General features: G+C 39.5%; 1 protein-coding gene across 2 annotated transcripts in view; it reads left to right on the top strand.

Annotated features, from left to right (window-relative positions):
• Positions 1-5,278: 5,278 nt before the first annotated feature.
• Positions 5,279-21,742, top strand: part of LOC131230274 (uncharacterized) — a 33,300-nt gene continuing 16,836 nt past the window's right edge. The window contains exon 1 of one of the 2 annotated variants that reach the window (XM_058226111.1): positions 5,279-5,527. In XM_058226111.1, coding sequence (XP_058082094.1) covers positions 5,344-5,527 — 184 coding nt within the window. In that variant the 5' untranslated portion in view covers positions 5,279-5,343. Of the gene's footprint in view, positions 5,528-20,565; positions 20,572-21,742 lie in introns of those variants that run through there. The other variant, XM_058226112.1, reaches the window with a different exon arrangement.

Raw genomic sequence — 21,742 nt, forward strand, 5'->3', positions numbered from 1 at the left:
TAGGGTTTTAACGATAGTGTGATTAGGTTGCACTTGATCATATAATATGCATTTATGTAAATGTGATGCATTTACATTTAGGAGTGTAATGAAAATGAAGGTGTGTGTGAGTTGGTTACACTTAAGAATGTAATGTGGTTGTAGTATATATCTGAGTTAGAATATGTGATGGGATTACCATTGAGAGTGTGATGTGGTTGATTGGGATTATAACTTGGTTCCACTTTAGGATGCGAAGGGATTTTCAATTAGAATGGTCCCATTACACTTGACAGTATCATATTGGTGATGAAGTGTGTGTTGAGGTTCAACTTAAGGATGTGATATGGATGGTGGAGTGTGATTGGCATACACTAGACGATCTGTTGTGCATTATAAGGAAGTATGATGTGATTACACATAAGGGTGTGATGAGAATGGAGTATGTGATTATACTTAGGGGCTAAGATATTTTAGGAAAAATCTGAAAATGATTTAGAAAATATTAGATACGATGAACCTTACCATATTCTATTTCGATAAAGGTCGTTGTTCCTCTGTTCCAAATTTTGAATTACTGCCTCTTACCATGAACTGTTGGAATGCACTGGATGTAACAGGATACTACACAGTCAACATTCCATAAATTTCAAGTTAATTTCATTAAGATATAATTCAAATCAAAGTTCAAATTGAATAACAATTACTTTTTTAATTACTAAAATACCTAAGTTTACATATGCATACATTTTCATTTTACAAAACTAAACTATATCAGCTTTCATTAAATGTTATTCATTACCTAGAGTAATTGTGTAAAGTTGAAATTATCAAGCATATGAAAATTTGAATCAACTTCATGCTGGATATATGGATGTGGTTGATCCATGGAATGAAACAGCTGTGGTTGACACCAAGAAGGAGAGAGTTGCGGTTGAATCTGTGCTTCCGGTATATAGCATGTGGTCATGGGGAGAGGCCCGACATTATTGTATTCCTAACATAATGTACAAGTAAATATTAAGTTCATTGGAAAATTTCAATTTCACTATAAAATAAATTTTCATTACTCTAAGGGTAATTAAAATGCTACCTGAGCAAATGGAGATTGAATATTAGAGCGTACTAATGTGGGCTGTTGACTGGGATGGACTGGATTTGGTGTATCTCTCTGCTCTTTCTGTCGACATCTCTTCGATTTTCCTCTCTCCAAGCTATTCTTAATTCTACGTCTACCATGATAATTCTCTTTTCTTTTAATTTCATGAGCTTTTTCTCTTACTTCAATGATTTCAGCGCTTTTTCTTTTGATATAATAACTTTCCATTGCTTTCTCATGAGCTTCTTTTTTAATTTTAATGATTTCACTTCTTTGCTGCACATCACTATCTTCGAATTTTACCCGATAAGCTTGAACGCCTTTTTCATTACTCAAACTTTCAACATATGATGAGGGTTCTTTTTCATTTTCTTTTGCTTTCAAAATCTTTTTCAAATCTTGCAACATCCATTCTAAATGCTTGGAAGCACATTCAAATGCTTCTTCACTTTCACAACCCATTGTTGCTAATTTCATAAAATTGCAAAGTAAACTATTGTAACGCCGGGATTGTGATTTCTTGCTTTTGTCAATGGAGTCACTTCCACTACTTAATGAGGAGAATGAAATTGAAGCAGCTTCTCGAGTCCACCTTTTCAAGATGTACTTAGCCGGGATATTTGTGAGGGTATGATTCGTAGCTTTTAATGCATGAGAACACAAAATACCCATGAATTCAAACTTTCTATAGCTGCAAGTGATGGACTCGTCCATTGAGTCAACAGTAATAATGTGAAGACTTTGATTTCTTCTATTCAAAACTTGATATTTTCTGACTGTACCAGACTCATCTACTTGTTCCACTATTTGATCAAGGCTATCACCAAATTCTGCTTGAAATAATTTGAAAATAGTTGGTGTATATACACTAGCTGCGTGCTTTAGGATGCTAACAGGAAAAGTTACAATTGGTGAACTTTGAGTCATTTTGAAATTGGCTTCTAATTCTGCATTTCGTCTATCATCCACCAAGCGTTCGAAATGTTCAAAAAATCTGATTATATTTTGACCAGGATGCAAGTATTTCTTCAAATCCTTATTTAAACTTTCACAACGCTGCGTGCTCTTCATATTTGCACAAAAACTATTCTTTCCATATACTAATGCTCACTTCTCCTTTTCATTGAATAACTGTTATAACCATATATTATCTGTGAGATTATATTTCATGATCATGCTTTCCCACGCTTCAAGAAATTCATGCTCCTCATCAAAATCATATACACATCTACTAAAATCATTGTCAAACGACTTGGAAGAACAAAATAAATGACTTAGATGTTTGCAAGCATTCTAAAACATATGCCATACACAAATACGATGAACCGTTCCAGGTAACTCTATCTTGATGGCATTTGACATAGCCTTATCCTGATTTGTGAGAATGGTTTGGGGTTCTTTTCTACACATTGCATCACAGAATGTCCTAAACAACCATCTGAAAGAATCGATTATTTCATCGTAGAGGAGTGCAGCCCCAAATATAACTGTTTGTCTATGATGATTAACACCAATAAATGGTGCAAATGGCCATCCATACTCATTTGTTTTATACGTTGTGTCAAAGCAAATCACATCCCCAAAATGTTCATAATCTAAAATCATTCTTCCATCTGCCCAAAAAATGTTGGTGATACAATCTTGAACATCAAATTGAATACAATAAAAGAACATTGGATCTTCAGCTTGCTTTTTTTTTAAAAATATCAAAAGACCTTCATCATCAAATTTCTTCATTGCTTTCACCCTTTTCGTCCGTAAATAATTCTTGTAATCTACCAAATTATATCCAACATTCTGTCGACCACCGGCTTGTTTAATCATGAAATCATATGTCGCTTTTGGCTTTATACCTGCATTATCACAATTATCGGCAACTACTTCTCGAGTAAATTTCCGTTGTGATCTCAACAAATGAGCTTCTTCAGGAGATGCAAGAATATGATTATGATCAATCTTAATATCAGTAACACGATATTTTCCGTCAACTCCCAATCTAATTTTCATATGTGCCTCACAACCTGTTCTTGTTTCATCCCGATGATGCTTCACATTAACATCACGTTTATCAAATGACCGTTTACCTTCTTTGGAATAAACAAAATCTCTCATTTTCAATACACCTATCTTTTTGTCTTTTTTACACTATGCTTTCGAATATTGAAACCGACTTTCCTTCCGAAACTATTGTAGAAATCATATGCATCTTTCTCTGTTTTAAACTCCATACTAATTTCTGGATTCGGTACCTTCTCATCTATGTCTGGATCATCCATACCAACTTTCACTGCTAAGTCGATGTCTATATCACGTCATGAATGAGGCATAGAATCCACCAGACATGGCGTGCAAAAAAGCCATAAGAGCTCTATTTTCAATTGACCTATAATGTCAAGAGAAATTTAACATGAAGACTGATTAAAAAAAAAAAGTTGTATAATATATATAACTCGTCATCTAACATAAAACACTTCAAATAAATTTAAAAAATCTTTAAATAAATCTACGGGGTCACCATTAAGAGCAATCGATGAAAATTATCCCCAAATCCTATATAACCTGTGGGCCACTAGAGTTTTGAATAGCCTAATGAATGACCTATAATGATGAATCAAAGTGGTCTTGTGAACATTTTAAGAGGAGACATCCTTCCTTTGCGGCATGGTTTAAGTTGCAAATGATTTACAGGTGCCTATTTTGTTTGGCTTTAAGCAATAAATGATTTACAAGTAAATGATTGTGTGCGTTTGGATAGCCCGTAAAGCATTTTAAGTCCTGTGAATGGAGAACCATTCGAGCCTGTAAATGAAATCCAAACTTTTTTCCTATAAATACTGCAAATCATTTACAGTTTGTCAAATTATTTACGGGCAAAAAAAGGCCATCCAAAAGCAAGAGGATTAGGCAATCAGGGAATCCCTGTTTACCAAATAATAGAGGATCCGGACTCGAGTTTTTTTAGACCAGCCTAGTTTTTGAGTTATATAATGAGCAGGACGTGGATCACCTGATGCATGGTTTGGATTCTTCACACATTAAAGTAGGCCCCACAAATTGAATTGAAATACGTCGGAGTATGTGATCATTCCCTATACTTATTATCCATACCATGATAAGTGCTTGGCTTTTTTGGTAATTTAACAAAACAATCAGGGCAATTAAGTTGGTTGGAAAAAACAATCTGATTCCCTGTCCATCACATGGTGGTACAAGTACAGCAATCCAGACCATTCAAATTGTTGCTTCCTTTTTAAATGAACCATCCACATTCTTTCTTTTGCATGGCCCAGATATCCTACACACATGACATGTTGGCAGGGAACACAGGGCTGGATAATGCATGTGATTATTCCTATCAGGTAAAAAATGTACTTGTTCAGCAGCACAAGATCCACATGCTGCAACTGCTGCTTCACAACATCCATGCTTAAGATCTTGGGAAGTGATTCAGCATCCACCACAACAATAATCCAATCCAGATTTATGCCGACTTCCTCTAACTCCGCTACAAACTTCTCTGGCTTCTCAAGCCCGGATGTCTACGAAACACACCCTCCTTTAACTTTTTGTATGAAAATTTTGAAAATCCGAAAAGCATTGGACTAAAAATTCAAAAAATTGGACTTTGAATGTATGCAAGTGAGGTAGGCAACAGAACCAACAGAAGAACAATACCTCTACGAGGTGGCAGTAAAAATTGTGGTTGCTATCGACAATCCGCTGCAGAGATTCTCTAAAAGGCCCGCCCACATCGCAACAACCGCAACCTAATGGAAAATAGAAGGAAACATAAGGGCAATTTGGTATTGAGAAAGGGAGGTGGTGAGGAATTTGGAAGAAGGAGAAGGGTATTTTGAGGATTTACTGACCGTGGGTGAGGGAGACTGTGGAGAGATTGAAAGCAGCGTTGAGGTGGGTGGCGTCGTGGAGAAGCGAGTCGACGTCCGAGTCGGCGAACTCGTTGACGAGAAGGGCGAGTCGGAGGTCACGCAACACACCCTCTCTTTCTTTTCCCTCCCTTCCTGTTTTCTTTTTCTTTTTTTTCTTTTTTTCCTTTTGTTTTTTTTTTTATAATGGTTCGGCGTCCGGAGCTTTCTTTTTTTTTTTTTTTTTTTCCAGTAAGTGGTGACGTGGACCAATGAGGATCCGGGTAATAGGAAGTCTCTGTTTACCCGGTAACAGAGGATCCGGACTCCATTTTGTTGGGTATTTTGTGCATCTACCAATTCATCTATCGAGAGAGAGAGAGAGAGAGAGAGAGAGATATGTGGGCAGCTTCTTGCCTTGCTTCGTGCTGTGCAGCTTCGACATGCGGCCTCTGCACATCAGTGGCGTCTGGAATCTCCAGGCGCTCTGCTCGCCTAGCTTATTGCGGCCTCTTCGGCCTCTCCCTCATTGTCTCTTGGATTCTAAGGGAGGTGGCTGCCCCTCTTTTGATGAAAATCCCATGTATGTTTTATTCCCTCTTTAGATTTTTCTTTTCTTCCTTTTGTTATTTGGGTTAGCTTCATTGAATCGACGGCACCAGTGGATGTTTCTCTATCGCCATTTCTTTTATTAAATTTACATGATTTGGGTGTGATTCTCAATTCGGAGGTTGCAATTACAATCCCCTCTGTGAACCCAGAATCTTAATTGATTGAACCTTAATTCATGTATGTCTCCCTCCCTCTTAGATTTTCCTTTTTCTTCTTTTTCTCATTTGGGTTAGCTTCATTAAATTGACGGATCCACAATAATAGAAAAAGATGAGGTGGGTGTTTCTCTATCGCCATTTCTTTTATTAGTTTTACTTTATTTGGGTGTGTTTCTCAATTGTTTCAATGCCCTATGTGAACCCAGAATTTTATTTGGACACAAATGGGATATGGGCATATGAGCTATCATCCACTATCAATTTGCCTCAATATCACATTGATAGGATGATCACATCATTTAAATGAGGGATATGTGTGATCTATGGTCGTGATGCAAACCCAAGGGGATGTGAATGGATTTATAAGAAAAGAAGAAAGAGATTGTAGGAAAGAACCTAATAATCTTCTAGCTGAATGCTAGAGATTGTGAAAAGCCCCTCTCTAGTCAACAAAATCTAAACAGTTGGATCAGTCTTGTGGAGTCATTTGGTTGCACCAGGGCTGTTCATCCTATCTGACAGTCTTTGTTGATCATAGGACGTACACACATACTCCTGGCAATCTGTGGTTGGTTTTTAAATGGTTGATTAGTAAAATATTTAGCGCTGGCTGCCCAACAGCCATCAACCTTTCTCTTTTACCTGGGCTCTTGGAACTGGCAATGTTAAAGGCCCACATTGACATTAGTCACAGGCTGGCACTGTCCCTTCTACTATTGACCATTGCCAAACTGTTATATGGATGGCCAAAGGGTGAGAAGTAAAGGTAGTAGCACGAAGGGTTGTTGTTAGGCAAACTGCTAAGCACAAAGCACCCACACCAGTGAAGGTTCATGCTTGAGTATTTGTTGCACAAAATAATAAGGAAGCCACCACTACATGATTACTAGCATGACTCACATGTCAACTGGTTTAGGCCCAAAACCGTACCTTAAACTACCCACAAAGGGGAATATATGAACTGTTGCATTTGGTGCTGGATGAGCTTGATGAGCATGTACCTGAAGAAGTAATAGGAACAAAATCCTTTGATGTTATCCCATGGTAGTCGCCATACCAATGCACCACCATCATACCAAATTGGAAAGGACATGCTCAACTTCTTGGCTATAGAGAATAGGAAGGAGCCCACCAATACATTTTTACCAAACACCACACACATGCCAACGTAATCATGCCCAACAACATACTTGAGCGTAACTCATAAAGGGAGATTTGCAAACAATTAAGGTCTTTTGCATGCAATTGAAAGCAACCTCACTAGGCACAATTATTGATGCCCCAAATATTCCCTCTTTAGTGCCACTTCAATCTTGAAGGACACAATAATAGCACTATAGTCCTGTTATGCTATCACGAGGTAGGAAAATTGTTAAACAGAAAGATAACTCTTCTAAAGGTCCCCTACTGCCCCTCTAGACTTCCAAACGTTGCTGTTAGCCTTCACGTCCTGGTTCAAGAATTCTAATATGATTCTCTTTTGAAGTGTGATTGGTACATGCTCTTTGACGGGGTTCCCCTTTCTCTTAGGATTGAGTAACCCATGTATAAGTGCCGTTCACATGGATTGACTAGCTTTATGGATGTGTGTGTGTGTGCATGAGCACATGTCACATGAATGAGTGCATGCATGGTTCCAATTTCCAAACCAGGAATCAGATTGGTATCTATTAATCATAGAGCCGAGCTACCTAGGGACTTGATTTTCTGCTAGTGGGTCAGGGAAATCATCATCATCGTCATCACCACATCCTTATTTGAACTACTTAGTGTTACCGCCTCATTATTTGCTTGACAAAGGCTTGGCAATTAGTTGCCCACTTGAGTGAGTTGACATCAACCCTCCTTTACCTAGTCTCAGGACTAGCTGTCGTGTCAATACCAAGTGAGCGAAGAAATGAATTTCTGCTATATTTCATTCTTAATATATGTTAAAGAAATGCAAATCGTAAAAATAAAAATAGAAAAAATCTCGACCCAATTGTGGATATGCCACTCACCAAAAATCTCTCAAATATAAAAGCCTGTACTGTTCAATAGGTAGGCAACAAATAGGCATTTAAGGAAGAATACGGTAATGGTTCACATTCAACAGCAAAAAGGCCAAAATAGTCGATGGCTAGAATCTTCCATTCTTCCCCAACTTCTTCCACTAACTGGCGCAGCTACGAACACATAAATAGATTTATAAATGAATTGCCTTTTCTGGGTTGCTTCGGCTCCCTTTAATAATATTTTTGAAACTTCAAAAAAAAAAAAAAAAGTATCATCACTTGATTAGATATTCAATGCATGAACCCTTCAAATTAGAATGCATCGTAGGTCCCTCCAGTCTGATTGTATCCAATGTGTCAACCTCAATACAAAAACGGTCACTATATTATGTTTGGCTACTCCACATATCACATGGGGAATGTGTAGTGGTTTTCCCGTGATGTTGAATCCCTTGAAGTCACATCTTCAGGATAATAGGAAACTTCAAAATAGTGAAAATACAGGCTGCATTGGTTCATGCTAGACTTTATTATTTGTGTTATCCATTTTCAAACCTATCAAATATCAAGGCCCAATGAGGAGCTAATATGGATTCATTGCTTGGTCATGGATCAGTTATGACCATTTTGAGTGAAAACTTGATAAATTTAATAGCATTGCAATCCAGAGGTATAAGCCACATAACAGCCATAAAGAACCAGAGGAACTCATTACAAGCTTCTTTTGGGAGCACTTTGCCTTCATTCCATACTTTCGGTCAGTCACTTCATCTTATGCTCATCCCCCTTCGTTTTTTGTACTATGAGGGGTGAGCTATGACTCCATCTGTTCCTTCCCAGTTAAAACCAAAGATAATGAGTTGTATAGTTTTCACGGGTGTTCTCAAAGCCTCAGAGTAAAGAGGAACTCCTTGAACCTCAGGCTTCTTTCGATGTAGCCAAACCTAGCCTTCTCGTACATGCAGATCTCTGCTAACCAGAGGTTTTAATTCCAATTATTGTAACTCTATTTGATGATCTAAGGCTTTCATAACTCTTTACCCTACTTAGAATGATTATTGGACAAGGACGAGATTAGTCAAAACCTCTTGTTCATGGTCTAAGGCTCTCATAACTCCTTACCCTATTTGGAATGATTACTGGACAAGGGAGAGATCAGTCACAATCTCGTGTAGAACCTAAATCCAAAGCAGGTTTTTTTTTTTTGTGTGTGTGTGTGTGTGTGTGTGTGTGTGTGTGTGATCGAGTTGGACTGAATTCTGATTGTTTGGTCCTTAGGCAGGTCACACTCTAGAACCAAGTTTTGATCCTTGGGAGTTAATGGATTAATACCATCATAGAACCTGCTTTGTAGCTTTTTAATCGGGAATCATTTATTGGCATTAAAGAGAAATCAAAAGGTTAACAAAGTTCGTATCTACAATACCTTTTCTTGTATTTATAGGTAGTGAATTGTATCCCCTCATTTGTAGAAAGAGATAAACTGCAAATTCTGTAGGAAAATTTCCTTCCAGCTTTCCTGTGTTTTCTCCCTCTTTCTGGTTTGGTGGAATTCATTCTAGTTCCCACTATCGACTTTCCCTTTATGAGCACTCATGGCAACCATCTTAGCAATGATGTCAATAATGACATGCAGTATGATTAGTACTTATTCTATCATTGTGATCAAAATGGTAGCAACAACGTTAAGCGAATTGTACATTTAAGGGGCTGTTTGGATTGGTGGAATCCTCTTTTCTACCGTGGAAATGAATTTGTTATCCTCAGATGTGATGTTTTCCGCTATTTGCAAAAACAAAGTTAGTTGTGGAAATTGATTTCCATTTCCATGGTTTTCCATGAAAAAGTGCGCTTTTTATTTCCTAAAAAAAGATAAAATGGAGATTTCCACCTTTTTTTGAGGAACAACTCTCACTTTTGACCATTGACCTTTCCACTCAGAAATCACATGTACTAAAAAAACAAATTAAGTTAGATTCTTTTCCATAAATTTCCTTAAATGTGATGTTTTCCTTTTCAAATATATTTTTTGGATTCTACCAATCCAAAAGTCCAAAAGACACGACTAGAGTAGTAGAAAATTGAGTTTGTAGGAAAAGTTCAAAAGACATGACTAGAGTGGAACCCTGTCATCAAGGGGATTGAATGAAGCTAGCCAGGTGGTAAGGGACTTTTCTTCTGTTTCTGGGGAAGAATCACCCTCATCAAGGTTGCCTTTTTATGTCTTCCAATTTATTTGCTATCGCTCTTTCAGGTTCCTGCGGCTATGGTGTTGGAGATTGAGTCTCTTGAGAGGATTATCCTGTGGGAAGGGATATGGGGCATGAATACCACCTTATCTGTTGAAAGGAGGTGCAAAAACCAGTTTTGGCATTGGCATTGGCATTGTAAGAGAATCAAATTTGCCACTTTTATCAAATGGTGAAGGAGGTATGGGAATCAGTTTTGTTTGCAAATTTATTGGCAGGCATGCAGATGGTTCCTTAGTGGATATGAAAATTTGGAGGTGGAAGTCAAGTGGTAGCTTTTTTGCGACATCTTTTTACTCGATGCTGATATTGAGTGTTGGTGACTTTCCTCGTGCTAAAGTATGGAATCTCCGGCGCCTCCAAGAGTTATGGCTTTTGCTTTGGTCGCAGCGACTAATAAAATCTTAGTACGGCACAATCCAAAGAAGCTCAACAGCTTTCCCAAACATGCGTAGCCTGTAGGAAAGTGGAAGAATCTGATTATCACCTTCTCATTCACTATGTGGTAGGCTGGTAGCTAGAGATATTTAGAACTTATTTCTAGCTAGAGATATTTGGAACTTGCTTCTAGTTAGATTCAGGATTGCTTTGACTCTCAAGATGATGCAGGACATGAAAATTAAATATAATATGCGAGATTTCAGGCTTAAGATCATGTTAGCTCAGAAACAATTACACAAATTCCATATCCCACATGAAAGTCCAAACATTCAATTTAGGGGAATCTATGCGGGTCCAGGCCTACACATGATAGGGTTGGATCAATAAAAATTATGAACAAAACAATACTCAAAGATAAGAAATAATCATCCACACATGCATAGTAATCAGTCCCTAATCCAAGGGATTCAGAAATTCCAATTCGGGGAACCCTAGGATAAAAAAAGGGGCATAAAATTGGAGATTTGAGTAATTTAGGGGTTTTTAGGTGAAAGCGGAGTGAAAGAGAGGAGAGAGACGAACCAGAGAAGTACCGCATGTGTGGACAATAACAATGGCCCAGACGCACGTGCGTGTGATCACGGCCGCATGTGTGTGGGGCCCATTATTCAGAAAAAGGCCACCTTGGCCCTGGTCGGCCAGGGATGGACTCCAAAACCCCCAAATCTCAACTCAATCCGATATACAGTTTGTGCGTAGTGATTCGCTGAAGTTTCAGCCCTCCTGTAGGGCCAGATTCTGAAATTCTGATATAGGGAGGAGAATTGCTGCAATAGATGATTGATTTGAAGTGTAGATGATGGGGTGAGATGAGAAGAAGGGATGGTAGAAGATGGGTAGTAGAGATGGCGATGGATGGGGGCGAATCGGGATAGATGTGGCTTTGCACCACGATAGTTAACCCTTCGATGAAGGGAGGGCTTCGCACCTAATTAAGCTTCACAACTCAGAGAGTAGGAAAACACAGAATTTTTATTAATCTTCAATTAATCAAAAGAACTACAAAGGGTGCCTATTTATAGGAAGACCCTATACCCCAAGCCTCGCACCATGTGTGCAACCTATTACTTGGCGATGAAGTAAACTAAAATAAAAACCAAATAAAGAAATCTAAAGCGTTCATGATGTTCTAAATAATAACAATAAGCAAAACATAAAATATGAAACCAATCTGACTAGTGGGCCACGATCATGAGATCCTATGATGGGCTTTTCTTGACTAACGGGCCCACTCTTTTGAATCAAAACTTCATCTTCTAGTTAGGAGGCCCTCCCTGGACGTCGTCATCGATCCAGATCGACGGTGGGGCCCTCATTCTTCTGGCGTACGAGCATAGGGGGGGTGGTGTGCGTGCACGTGTGGACGGCGTGCGCGGGATGTCCCCATCACAAGAAGTCCATTGGTGACTTGCTTTTGACTTGGAGGTGTGGGCCATTTAAAGATTGAATGAAGATCGTGTGGTGTATCATTCTTTTTGGATCATTTGGGGCTTGCATGAGGAGAAAAAAAGGAGTTTTGAGGACAAAGTGGTGTAGATTGAGTTCTTAAAAGAAGAATCCTAATCATGATTGCTGCCTGTTGTTCTCTATGCCAGTCCTTTTGGGAGACTGGGATGCTTTGAAGTAGCTTCTTGTCTTTGAGGCCTTTTTAGTCGGAGTGGAGTTCTCGCGGTTCCCCTTGAGCGGGCCCAACACTTCCGTATCCAGTGCCTGCCAGGCTGCAAAGTTATGAGAGGATCACTTGCTGCTGGAAACGTTGCTTCTGTTTTCTTCTTTAATAAAATCAGCCGCCTTCTAAAAAAAAAAAAACCATGTCATGGAGTCTCGTTGATCAAATCAAGGCCTCATTTTGATATTAGTGAAATTGGAGTACTCAAAAGGCATTGATATATTTGTTAATGACAGAAATTGGCTGAGTGGGTGAAGGTATTGTTAGAATGTGGAACATAAAATATGTGGCATGTGTTGAAACTTCATCCCTATCACAATGGAGACAAGCATAACCTTTTAGTACCAAGTTAGGACATGTTCAGATCGGACTCCTAGTATTTGATGGTTTCAAGATCTCAAAGTTCAGATCTATATGCAAGTGGGTTACATAAAAAACCACCATCTGGGTGCCATTCCCCATATAGACATGCTCTAGATTTAGAATTCGATTTGAATCTAGCTCCCTTCTATCTTTCATTTCTTTTGTTCACTTCATTGGATACTGCTACCAATGACTCAGGAATTACAACTCATAAGAAGGTGAACTTTTGCGTGCCTGTCAGTATTGGATTGTGATATGCGTTGCCTGTGTGCATTTCTTTATTGTCAAAGAATTTGGAAAGAGCCGTCTTATTCTTATACGATGAGATGAGAAATGAATCCTTGTTGGAAATCAATTGCATAAGTTATTTGGGTGGGCAATATCTGGCTTCTTTTGATGGAATGCAGGACACTGTATGAGCAAGGGAGTCCATATAAGGATATGTGTTTGGGATAAAGAATTTAGATTTCACACGCGTCATTTGCTTTTTGACCATACCTATAAATTCTTGGAGTTCCTTTCTTGATCAAGGCAAATTTTAAATCTTTTACGAAGTGTCTTAGCTTATTTGCAGGGTACTTGCTTTTGTTTGGAGGGTGACACTCATCCATGCTTGCCAATTGAGAAATTGGTAATTTGTCAATTAAATAAGGGGTGCTTTACTGATGACAACTTCAGTCAGCTACACAGTGATGTTGCCGGATCTTCTCTAACCTGATTAAATTGCTACACCATTTTAAAAGTTGTGTCATGAACACAATGTCATTAAAGCCAAGTGCATCTTCCCAAGACTAATCTCATAGCAAATTTCAGGTCTCCGGATTGGTGGAATCCAAGAAATAGATTTAGAAAGGAAAATATCACATCGGAGGCAATCTGTGGAAAAGAATCCTAATAACGTATTTGTTTTAGCATTCATGATTTCTATGGAGATTTGGATAGGTCAATGGTTAAAAAGTGAAAGATCTCTCTTAGAAAACGTGGAAATCTCCATTCTTTAGGTGTTTTTTTTTTAAAGGAAAACCGTGGAAATGGAAATCAATTTCCACAATAGCTTTTGTTTTCTCAATGTTGAAAATCGTCAAATATAAGGAAAACGATTTCTTTTCTATGGTAGAAAAGAGGATTCTACCAATCCAAGTAGGCACTTGGAGTATTGTGCAAGGAAATCTGTCCCCTCATTGGAAAAGGGGGGAGAAATGAAATATGAGATTTTGTTCATGACTAGTAAACTCTCCAGTGGATAAAGCTCTTCACAATGATGTCATTACATGAGTTTGCTAGAGTAGGAGTCCCTATTTTCTTTTAGGTTTTGTTGTAAGGAATACTCGACTTTAGTGGATTTAATGAGCTTCCAAGTTCATTGAGCTCTCTTTGCAAAAACACCATTCTCCTTGAAAGACGAATCAAACACATCTATAGTTTACTTGCCTTGTACTCTTCACTTGGTGTTCCTGTTCTCATGATCTTATGGCAGCAACATGTTTTTTATTGAAACGGTTGAAAAGAAAAGGCTTCATCCTTCAAAGAAGAAAAAAAAGGCTTTGGTGTTGGACTGCAATATACACAATTTATTGCATTTCTAAGTTTACTTAGGATGAGGACAAGCAATCTTCTTCAGAACAGGAATTATATAATAATAATAATAATAATAATAATAATAATAATAATAATGTCATCTAAGCCCTATCCTAACTAATTGAGGCTGGCTACATGAATACATGAATCCTTTTCTGCCATTCCACTATCAAGGGTGCACGCACATGCACACACACAGATGCGGACTTGGATGACATAACATAATATTGATGGATCGAGCTGATTTACTTGCCGATGAATTTTGACATAAATTAGAGTGTGGAACAGGACCCAAATACCTTCCATAATGGACCAAACTCATAGACCCATTAATGGATCACGCATTATGACACCCATGGTACGCTTTCAGGTCCACAAAAGTGTCTTTTGGTGGCATTTTCCTCAAGTTACGATTTTTTCTTTATTTTAGACGAATTTTAGTTTATTTTTACTTTGCTTATGTCTCACTTAAGTAAATAAGGGTATTTTAGTTATTTTCCTTTGAATAAAGATTATAGGGTTGAGATTATAACTTCCAACCCATAGTTTATGCTTGATGTAAGGCCCAAAATTAGTTCTAGGGCTTTTTTCTATCGCTTTTCATATAAAAACTCAATAACAGAAAAAGTCCAACAGCTTCTAGGACATTTTCATCTTTTTTTACAAGCCTTGGACTAGGGTTTGTGCAATTACATGTTTGCACATGTGGGATGTATGATCTAGACCATCAAAATTGGTAAGAGCTTCGATTATTCGCTAGATTTTTGCATTTTTTTCCTTTTGTTTCTAGTAGAAGAATCCTTATCTTGGATTGGGTCTGTTAGGGCATGATTTGATCCTAAGGTAGGGTTTAATACAACTTTGTGCAATTGACGATTCCCATTTGTTAGCTACACCAGATTTGGTATCAAAGCTTCCGTTTCCACCATTATTTCGTTTTTACATGAGCTTCTTCTTTTACGATGATGTCACATAGAGGTAAAGGCCATGGTGCACAAAGAATAGACAAGGAAGATGCAGATCTAGTAGAAGAGAGATATGCCATGTAATGAGGACATTCGAACACCATACCAGAGGAGGAGGACTGAGCCAGTCTCCCTATGGCTAGACGACCATTACATGGGGCCCCCTTGGCCCAATTCACATTCCTAGCCACTTTGAAGACCCTATGTACATGCTTGTGCATCTTTGAAGACCCCACACTGCGAAGATGCACGTGGGTTGCATATAGGAACTTGATGGACACATTAGACCGTTGGATCGAGTGGACACGATGATCAGACCATTGGATCATCATCATCGGACATCTCGGTCCTGAACCCCTGAATGGCTACTAAATAGTTTAGTTGTTTAGTTTGCTTACATGTTTTGTTATTTTTGGTATAGCTCATATTTGTGTTGAGAGTAGGGAGCTAGAAACAACTTTTAACTCTTTTAGTGTCTTTATGTTGAGAATCTTATATGAGAGCGCTTTTTGTAAGAGGTCTTTTTTGAGACCATAAAGGGTTGGGCATCCCCACCATAGTTATTAGGGTTGGGCATCCCCACCATAGTTATTATGCATGTTATGAATGAAAGCAATTTCTCTCATTTTGCTCTGAGATTGAGAAATTGTTTTTCATCCTGTGATTGGATTGGTGGTGTGAAACCAAGGGGAATGATTCCCTGGTTATCTTTTCTACTTTTCTCTCTTCTCAACAAGGTATCATCTTCTCCCATCTTCTTCTTCTCTTCCTTCTTCATCTCTTATTTTCTTTTCTCTCTTCTTTGTTACCATCCAAATCCTACCTAACCAAACCCTAACCCAAACTACCCTAGGCCCAAATCCGTGTCCGTACGACCATTCTCACTCATTCACAAATTCTTTTTAGAAAGAAAGACAAATGTGGTTACTGAGAAAGCAACAAAAGGATCTGAAATGGCTATCCGTACGGACGGTTCCCTTCCCCCTTGTCCCTCTTGCTTCGTTACCTCCGTTGCCCTCTATTAATTGTCCCCTATTTCAATCCTAACTCTAAAACTCTAACTTAGATTCTAGAATTCCAAACCCTAATTTTCAACCCATTGATTATAAGAACCCTAGATATCCAAATTCCAAAATCTCCAATTTTTCCAAACCCAACATCCCAAAATTTGAAAATCCCTTTGTCCAAATCATAAATCCCTAATTCCCAGAACCTGAAACCCATATGCTCAATTCTAGAAATCTATAGTCCTAAAACATTTAACCTAAAATCTGAAATCCTAATCCAAAACCTCCCAAAACCTCAACCATAATGTTCCAACCTTAATTCCTCTAAGCCTAGATACCCCAAACCTATTCCCCACATTTCTTAGCCGTTAAACCACCCTAACATGTCAAAACTTGTACAAGATACATGATTTCCATTGAATTCATATTTAACACTACGCTAGGATGGGGGTTCTATCTCCCATATGTCCTACTTAATCAGTAATTTATGAGATTCGCATTGTGGGATTATCATAGGCTTGAATTTGGACATGTCATGAATATGAATTTTCTAAATTTATGGTAAATTAGCTTTATTTTCTCCTTTCATTGTTCTAGCTAATCTGTCTTTTAATTTCATGGCATTATATTTGGTTAGATCATTCCGTCCTACATCAAATTTTGGTATCAGAGCCTATGTCTAGCCTAGGATTTTCATGTTACATCTACTTTAGGCTTTCATATTGTCGTGTCTAGGGTTAACAATCTTCCCATTCCCATCGCATTGTATGTAGAGTCTTTAACTCTTATGTTTCCCATTAGATTTCCGATTTATGCGCGCTCGCACTGGGTTTGGTTTTGGTCTACACCCCACAATGAATTTAGAACAACTTGCCGAGGCTATCAATGCCGTCAATAACCGTCTCGTGGTCATCGAGGCCTAAAGTAAACCCACCAGTCACCAACTGGCAGCCCTCGGGAATGAGACTCATACTCACATGACCTAGTTGGAAGCTTCCCTCTAGGTAAACCCCGACGATAGGGAAGATGAGCAATCTTAAGCGGGAGGTCAAGTTGGAGAACGTGAGAGAAATCATGGCTGAGGTATTGGCTGCGGCAAAGTGCATACCTAGCCACCTCTTGGAGGGTATCAGGACCGCCATGATCCTGATGAGTGTATGATGAAATGTGTGAAGGTTGAGACCCCAAGCTATGATGGTTGCTTAGACCCCAAGGCATTTCTCAATTGGCTAGCGAACATGGATCACTATTTTGAGTGGTATAACATGTTTGATAGATGTTGAGTGAGGTTTCCCAAGATGAAGTTGGTGAGCCAAGCCAAATTGTTTTGGACAAATGTCAAGTAGAAGATGGAGAAGTCCGGAGATGGCCGGTCACATTGTGGGCCGAGATGAAAGAGATTTTGAGAGAAAAATATCTCCCCCTCTCGTACCGTAAGATGCTCCTGGATTAGTGGCAATCCCTTTGCAAGGGATCAATGCTTGTGACAGATCACATCGCCAAGTTCGATGAATACATGATGCGATGTAACATCGATGAAGACTCGTTAATGACACTTTCCCGTTTCAGGATGGGCTTCTGATCCGAGCTTCAGTGTAAGCTCATCCCTTACGATGTCAGCGCCCTATATCATGCCTATCAAGTGGTGCAAGACCTTGAGCGGTATCTGAAATTGCAGTTCGTGAGGGGATTCGACCCTCGTGAGTCCAATGTCAAGGCCACTCCCCAAAGAGCCAAGCCTAGTATTGGGGGTCAATCCAAAGCCCTTACCGGTACTTAATCCAACATTAGGGATGTCAATGATAAAGGTCTAGCTAGTACCAGTTTAAAGGGAGATGAGCAAGTGCGGTGTTACAACGGCTAAGGATACAGGCATTTCACACATCAATGCCCTACAAAAGAGCGAAATAAGGCCCCTTATCATTGGCGAGTTGGGTAAAGATGTGGCTGATCAGGGCAATTGCAAAGAAGAAGAATGTTAACCTGAAATTGGTGTTAATGATGAAGATGGAGCTGAGACCGAACCACTTCTAGTTGTTAGATGTGCCTTAGGCCAGACTATAGAAAGTGATGATTGGCGCATGAATTCAACTTTCCACACTTATGCCAAGTGTGGTGATAAAAACTGCAAGTTGATCAATGATAGTGGTAGTTGCACCAATGTGGTCTCTGCTAGCACTGTGGATCGCTTAGGTTTGAAAGTCGTTCCTCTCCCTCAGCTTTATCAAGTCTCATGGGTTGATGTGTCTTCAATTCCGATTTCTCAGCGTTGTCTCATTCCTATCTAGTTTGGTTCCTATACGAACGTGTTGTGATGTAATATTTTGCCTATGGATGTAGGTCACATTATTTTGGGCAGACCCTGCTTGTATGATCACAATGTGACACTATTCGGTTGCTCGAATACGTGTTCATTTATGCATGAGGGTAAGAAGATAAAGTTGAATCCTCTCCCACCCAAAAGCACCCCGAAAAAGAAGGAAGACATCAAGAAACTGATCTTGAATATGTGAGGAAATTCCAGCTTGAATCTCTCCCTGTAATAAATGCCAAAGAGTCTGAAAGGGGGACCGAAGTTGATTTGATGGTGTATGTTTATGTAGCAAGTGAGGACACGCCTAAGGTTAGTATGGAGATGCCACTTGAGATTACACCTAGGAGTAGTGTAGAGTTACCACCTGAGGTCAGTCCACTATTGGGGAAGTCTAGTGATGTTATCCCAGAGGACATACCGGATGAGCTTACACCTGTGCGGAACATTCAGCATGCCTTAGATCTTGTCCCCGGCTTGACTCTACCAAACCTTCCTCATGATCAAATGAGTCCCGCGGAGGAAGTGAATTTGGAAAGGCAAGTAGATGAACTTAGGAAGCCCATAAATCTTATTCCCGCGTTAGTCTCACATAGGTCGCCATGGTCCGCAGATGCATTTACACGTCATATTTATGATTTGCATGTTGAAATGAGAAAACGGATTAGCATGAGTAATGAAACGTACAAGATGTTTGCTGACTCTCATCACAGGTTCAGAAAGTTTCAGGTAGGTGACTATGTGATGGTTCATATAAGGCCTGAACGGTTTCTGCAAGAGACCGTTAAGAAATCACAAGCCTGTAGTGCAGAACCTTATAACATAATGAATAATTTGGGACACAATGCGTATGTTGTAGATCTTCCACCTGACACGAGCATTAAATCTACATTTAATGTGAAAGATCTTGTGTCTTTTAAGGGTCCAACATCTACACCTATTATCATTTATTTAGACTATTACCTTGTTCCTGATGATATCCCTCCCGACTTGTTCTATGACCTTTGGCATAGACCCAACTATTCTTCCTAGCATCAACCTCTTTTGCCATACACACCTATCAAGAGAAAAGATAGTGGATATCTAGGAAGAGTGGGCGGTTTCCACATGACATTGAGGTTACCAGGAGCACCTCATCAAGTGGAAGGGTAGACTAAAGTCATACAGTACGTGTATCACAGAGGTAGAGATTCAGTGACGAGATCCGGATCTCTTCACGTGTCACCGAATTGATGAGAACATCTGAGCATCATACTAGATGAGGACTAAGTTAGTCTCCTTATGGCTAGACGACCATTATATGGGACCTACTTGGCCCAATTCACATTCCTAGCCACGTTAAAGACCCCATGTGCATATTCGTGCTTCTTTAAAGACTCTACGCTGGGAAGATGTACGTGGGCTGCATATAGGAGCTTGCTGGACACATCGGACCGTTGGATCGAGTGGACACAATGATCAGACCGTTGCATCATAATCATTGGACACTTGATCGTGGATCCCCATGGGCCACGAAATAGTTTAGTTGTTTTTTTTTTTTTGCTTACACGTTTTGTTATTTTTGGGATAGCTCATATTTTTGTTGAGAGTAAGGAGTTGGGAACAACTTTTAATTCTTTAAGCGTCTTTATTTTGAGAATCTTATCTGAGAGCGCCTTTTTGTAAGAGGTGTTTTATGAGACTATAAAGGGTTGGACGTCCCCACCTTAGCCATTATGCATGTTATGATTGAAAGAGATTTCTCTCCTTTTGCTTTGAGATTGAGCAAAAAAAATAAAAATAAATAAATAATAATCATCTTGTGTTTGCATTGGTGCTGCGAAACCACAAGGAGTGATTCCCTAATTATTTTTTCTACTTTTCTCTCTTCTCAACAAGTTATCTTCTCTCATCTGCTTCTTCTCTTCCTTATTATTATTTTTTTTCATCTTCTTTGTTGCCATTCAAATCCCTACCCAACCAAACCTTAACCCAAACTACCTCAGGCCTAAACCCATGTCCGTACGGCCATATGGACATGTGTGGGGTTGTCCGTATGGACAATTCTCGTCCCCCTTGTCCCTCTTGCTTCGTTACCTCTGTTCCCCTCTATTCATTGTCCATTATATCAATCCTAACTCTAAAACCCTAACTTAGATTCTAGAATCCCAAACCTTAATCCACAAATCCTAATTTTCAAAACCTTAATTTTCAGCCCCTTGATTATCAAAACCTTAGATATCCAAATTCCAAAATCCCCAATTTTTCCAAACCCAAATCCCCAAAATCTGAAAATCCCATGTCCAAATCATAAATCCCTAATTCCCACAACCTGAAACCCACATTCCTAATTCTAGAAACCCTAAATCCGAAAATACTTAACCCAAAATCTGAAATCCCAGTCCAAAACCTCGACCCGAATGTTCCAACCTTAATTTCATGCAGGGGCATTTTCACATCGGGCTCGAGTGGGGTCGCCTGTGGGATGTAAGGGCACATTTGGGGTGGGCGAGGCCTACGGGGGAGGTCTCGTGTTCGAGACTCCTCACTGGGAGTGATTAATGCGCATTTCACACCGGGCTCGAGTGGGGCAGCCTGTGGGATGCGGGGACACACTCCGAGTGGGCGGCTCGTGTGAGGCGGTACGTATGTGATTTGAGGCCCATGAGGGGAGTTCGGCTGATGTCCTAACCAATGCAATGTGGGGCCTAAGCTATGAGATAAAGGGATTAATTCGCCATGCTCTAACAGTTCGAGCTTTTAGAGCGAGTGGTTAATTGTCCTGCATCAAATTGGGCATTTTCACACCGGGCTCGAGTGGGGTCGCCTGTGAGATGCAGGGGCACACTCGGGGTGGGCGGGGCTCACGGGGGAGGTCTCGTGTTCGAGACTCCTCACCGGGGGTGATTAATGCGCGTTTCACACCAGGCTCAAGTGGGGTAGCCTGTGGGATGCGGGGACACACTCGGGGTGGGCGGCCCGTGTGAGGCGGTATCCATGTGATTTGGGGCCACAAGGAGGGTTTGGCCGAGTTCCTAACCCATGAGATGTGGGACCTAGGCTATAAGATAAAGGGATTAATTCGCCATGCTCTAACAGTTCGAGCTTTTAGAGCAAGTGGTTAATTGTCCTGCATCATAATTCCTCTAAGCCTAGATACCCCAAGCCCATTTCCCACATTCCCTAGCCTTTAAACCACACCATAACATGTCAAAACTCGTACAAGACACATGATTTCCATTGAATTTAGATTTAACACTATTTTAGGATGGGGTTCTATCTCTCATCGGTTCTGGTTAATTAGTAATTTATGAGATTCGCATTATGGGACTATCATAGGCTTCAATTTGGACATGTTATGAATATGAAATTTCTGAATTTATGGTAAATTAGCTTTATTTTGTCATTCCATTGCTTTAGTTAATGTCTTTTAATTTCATGGCATCATGTTAGGTTAGATAATCCTGTCCTG

This window comes from Magnolia sinica, chromosome 17 (genome assembly GCF_029962835.1).
Source record: "Magnolia sinica isolate HGM2019 chromosome 17, MsV1, whole genome shotgun sequence".
NCBI classification, from domain to species: Eukaryota; Viridiplantae; Streptophyta; class Magnoliopsida; order Magnoliales; family Magnoliaceae; genus Magnolia; species Magnolia sinica.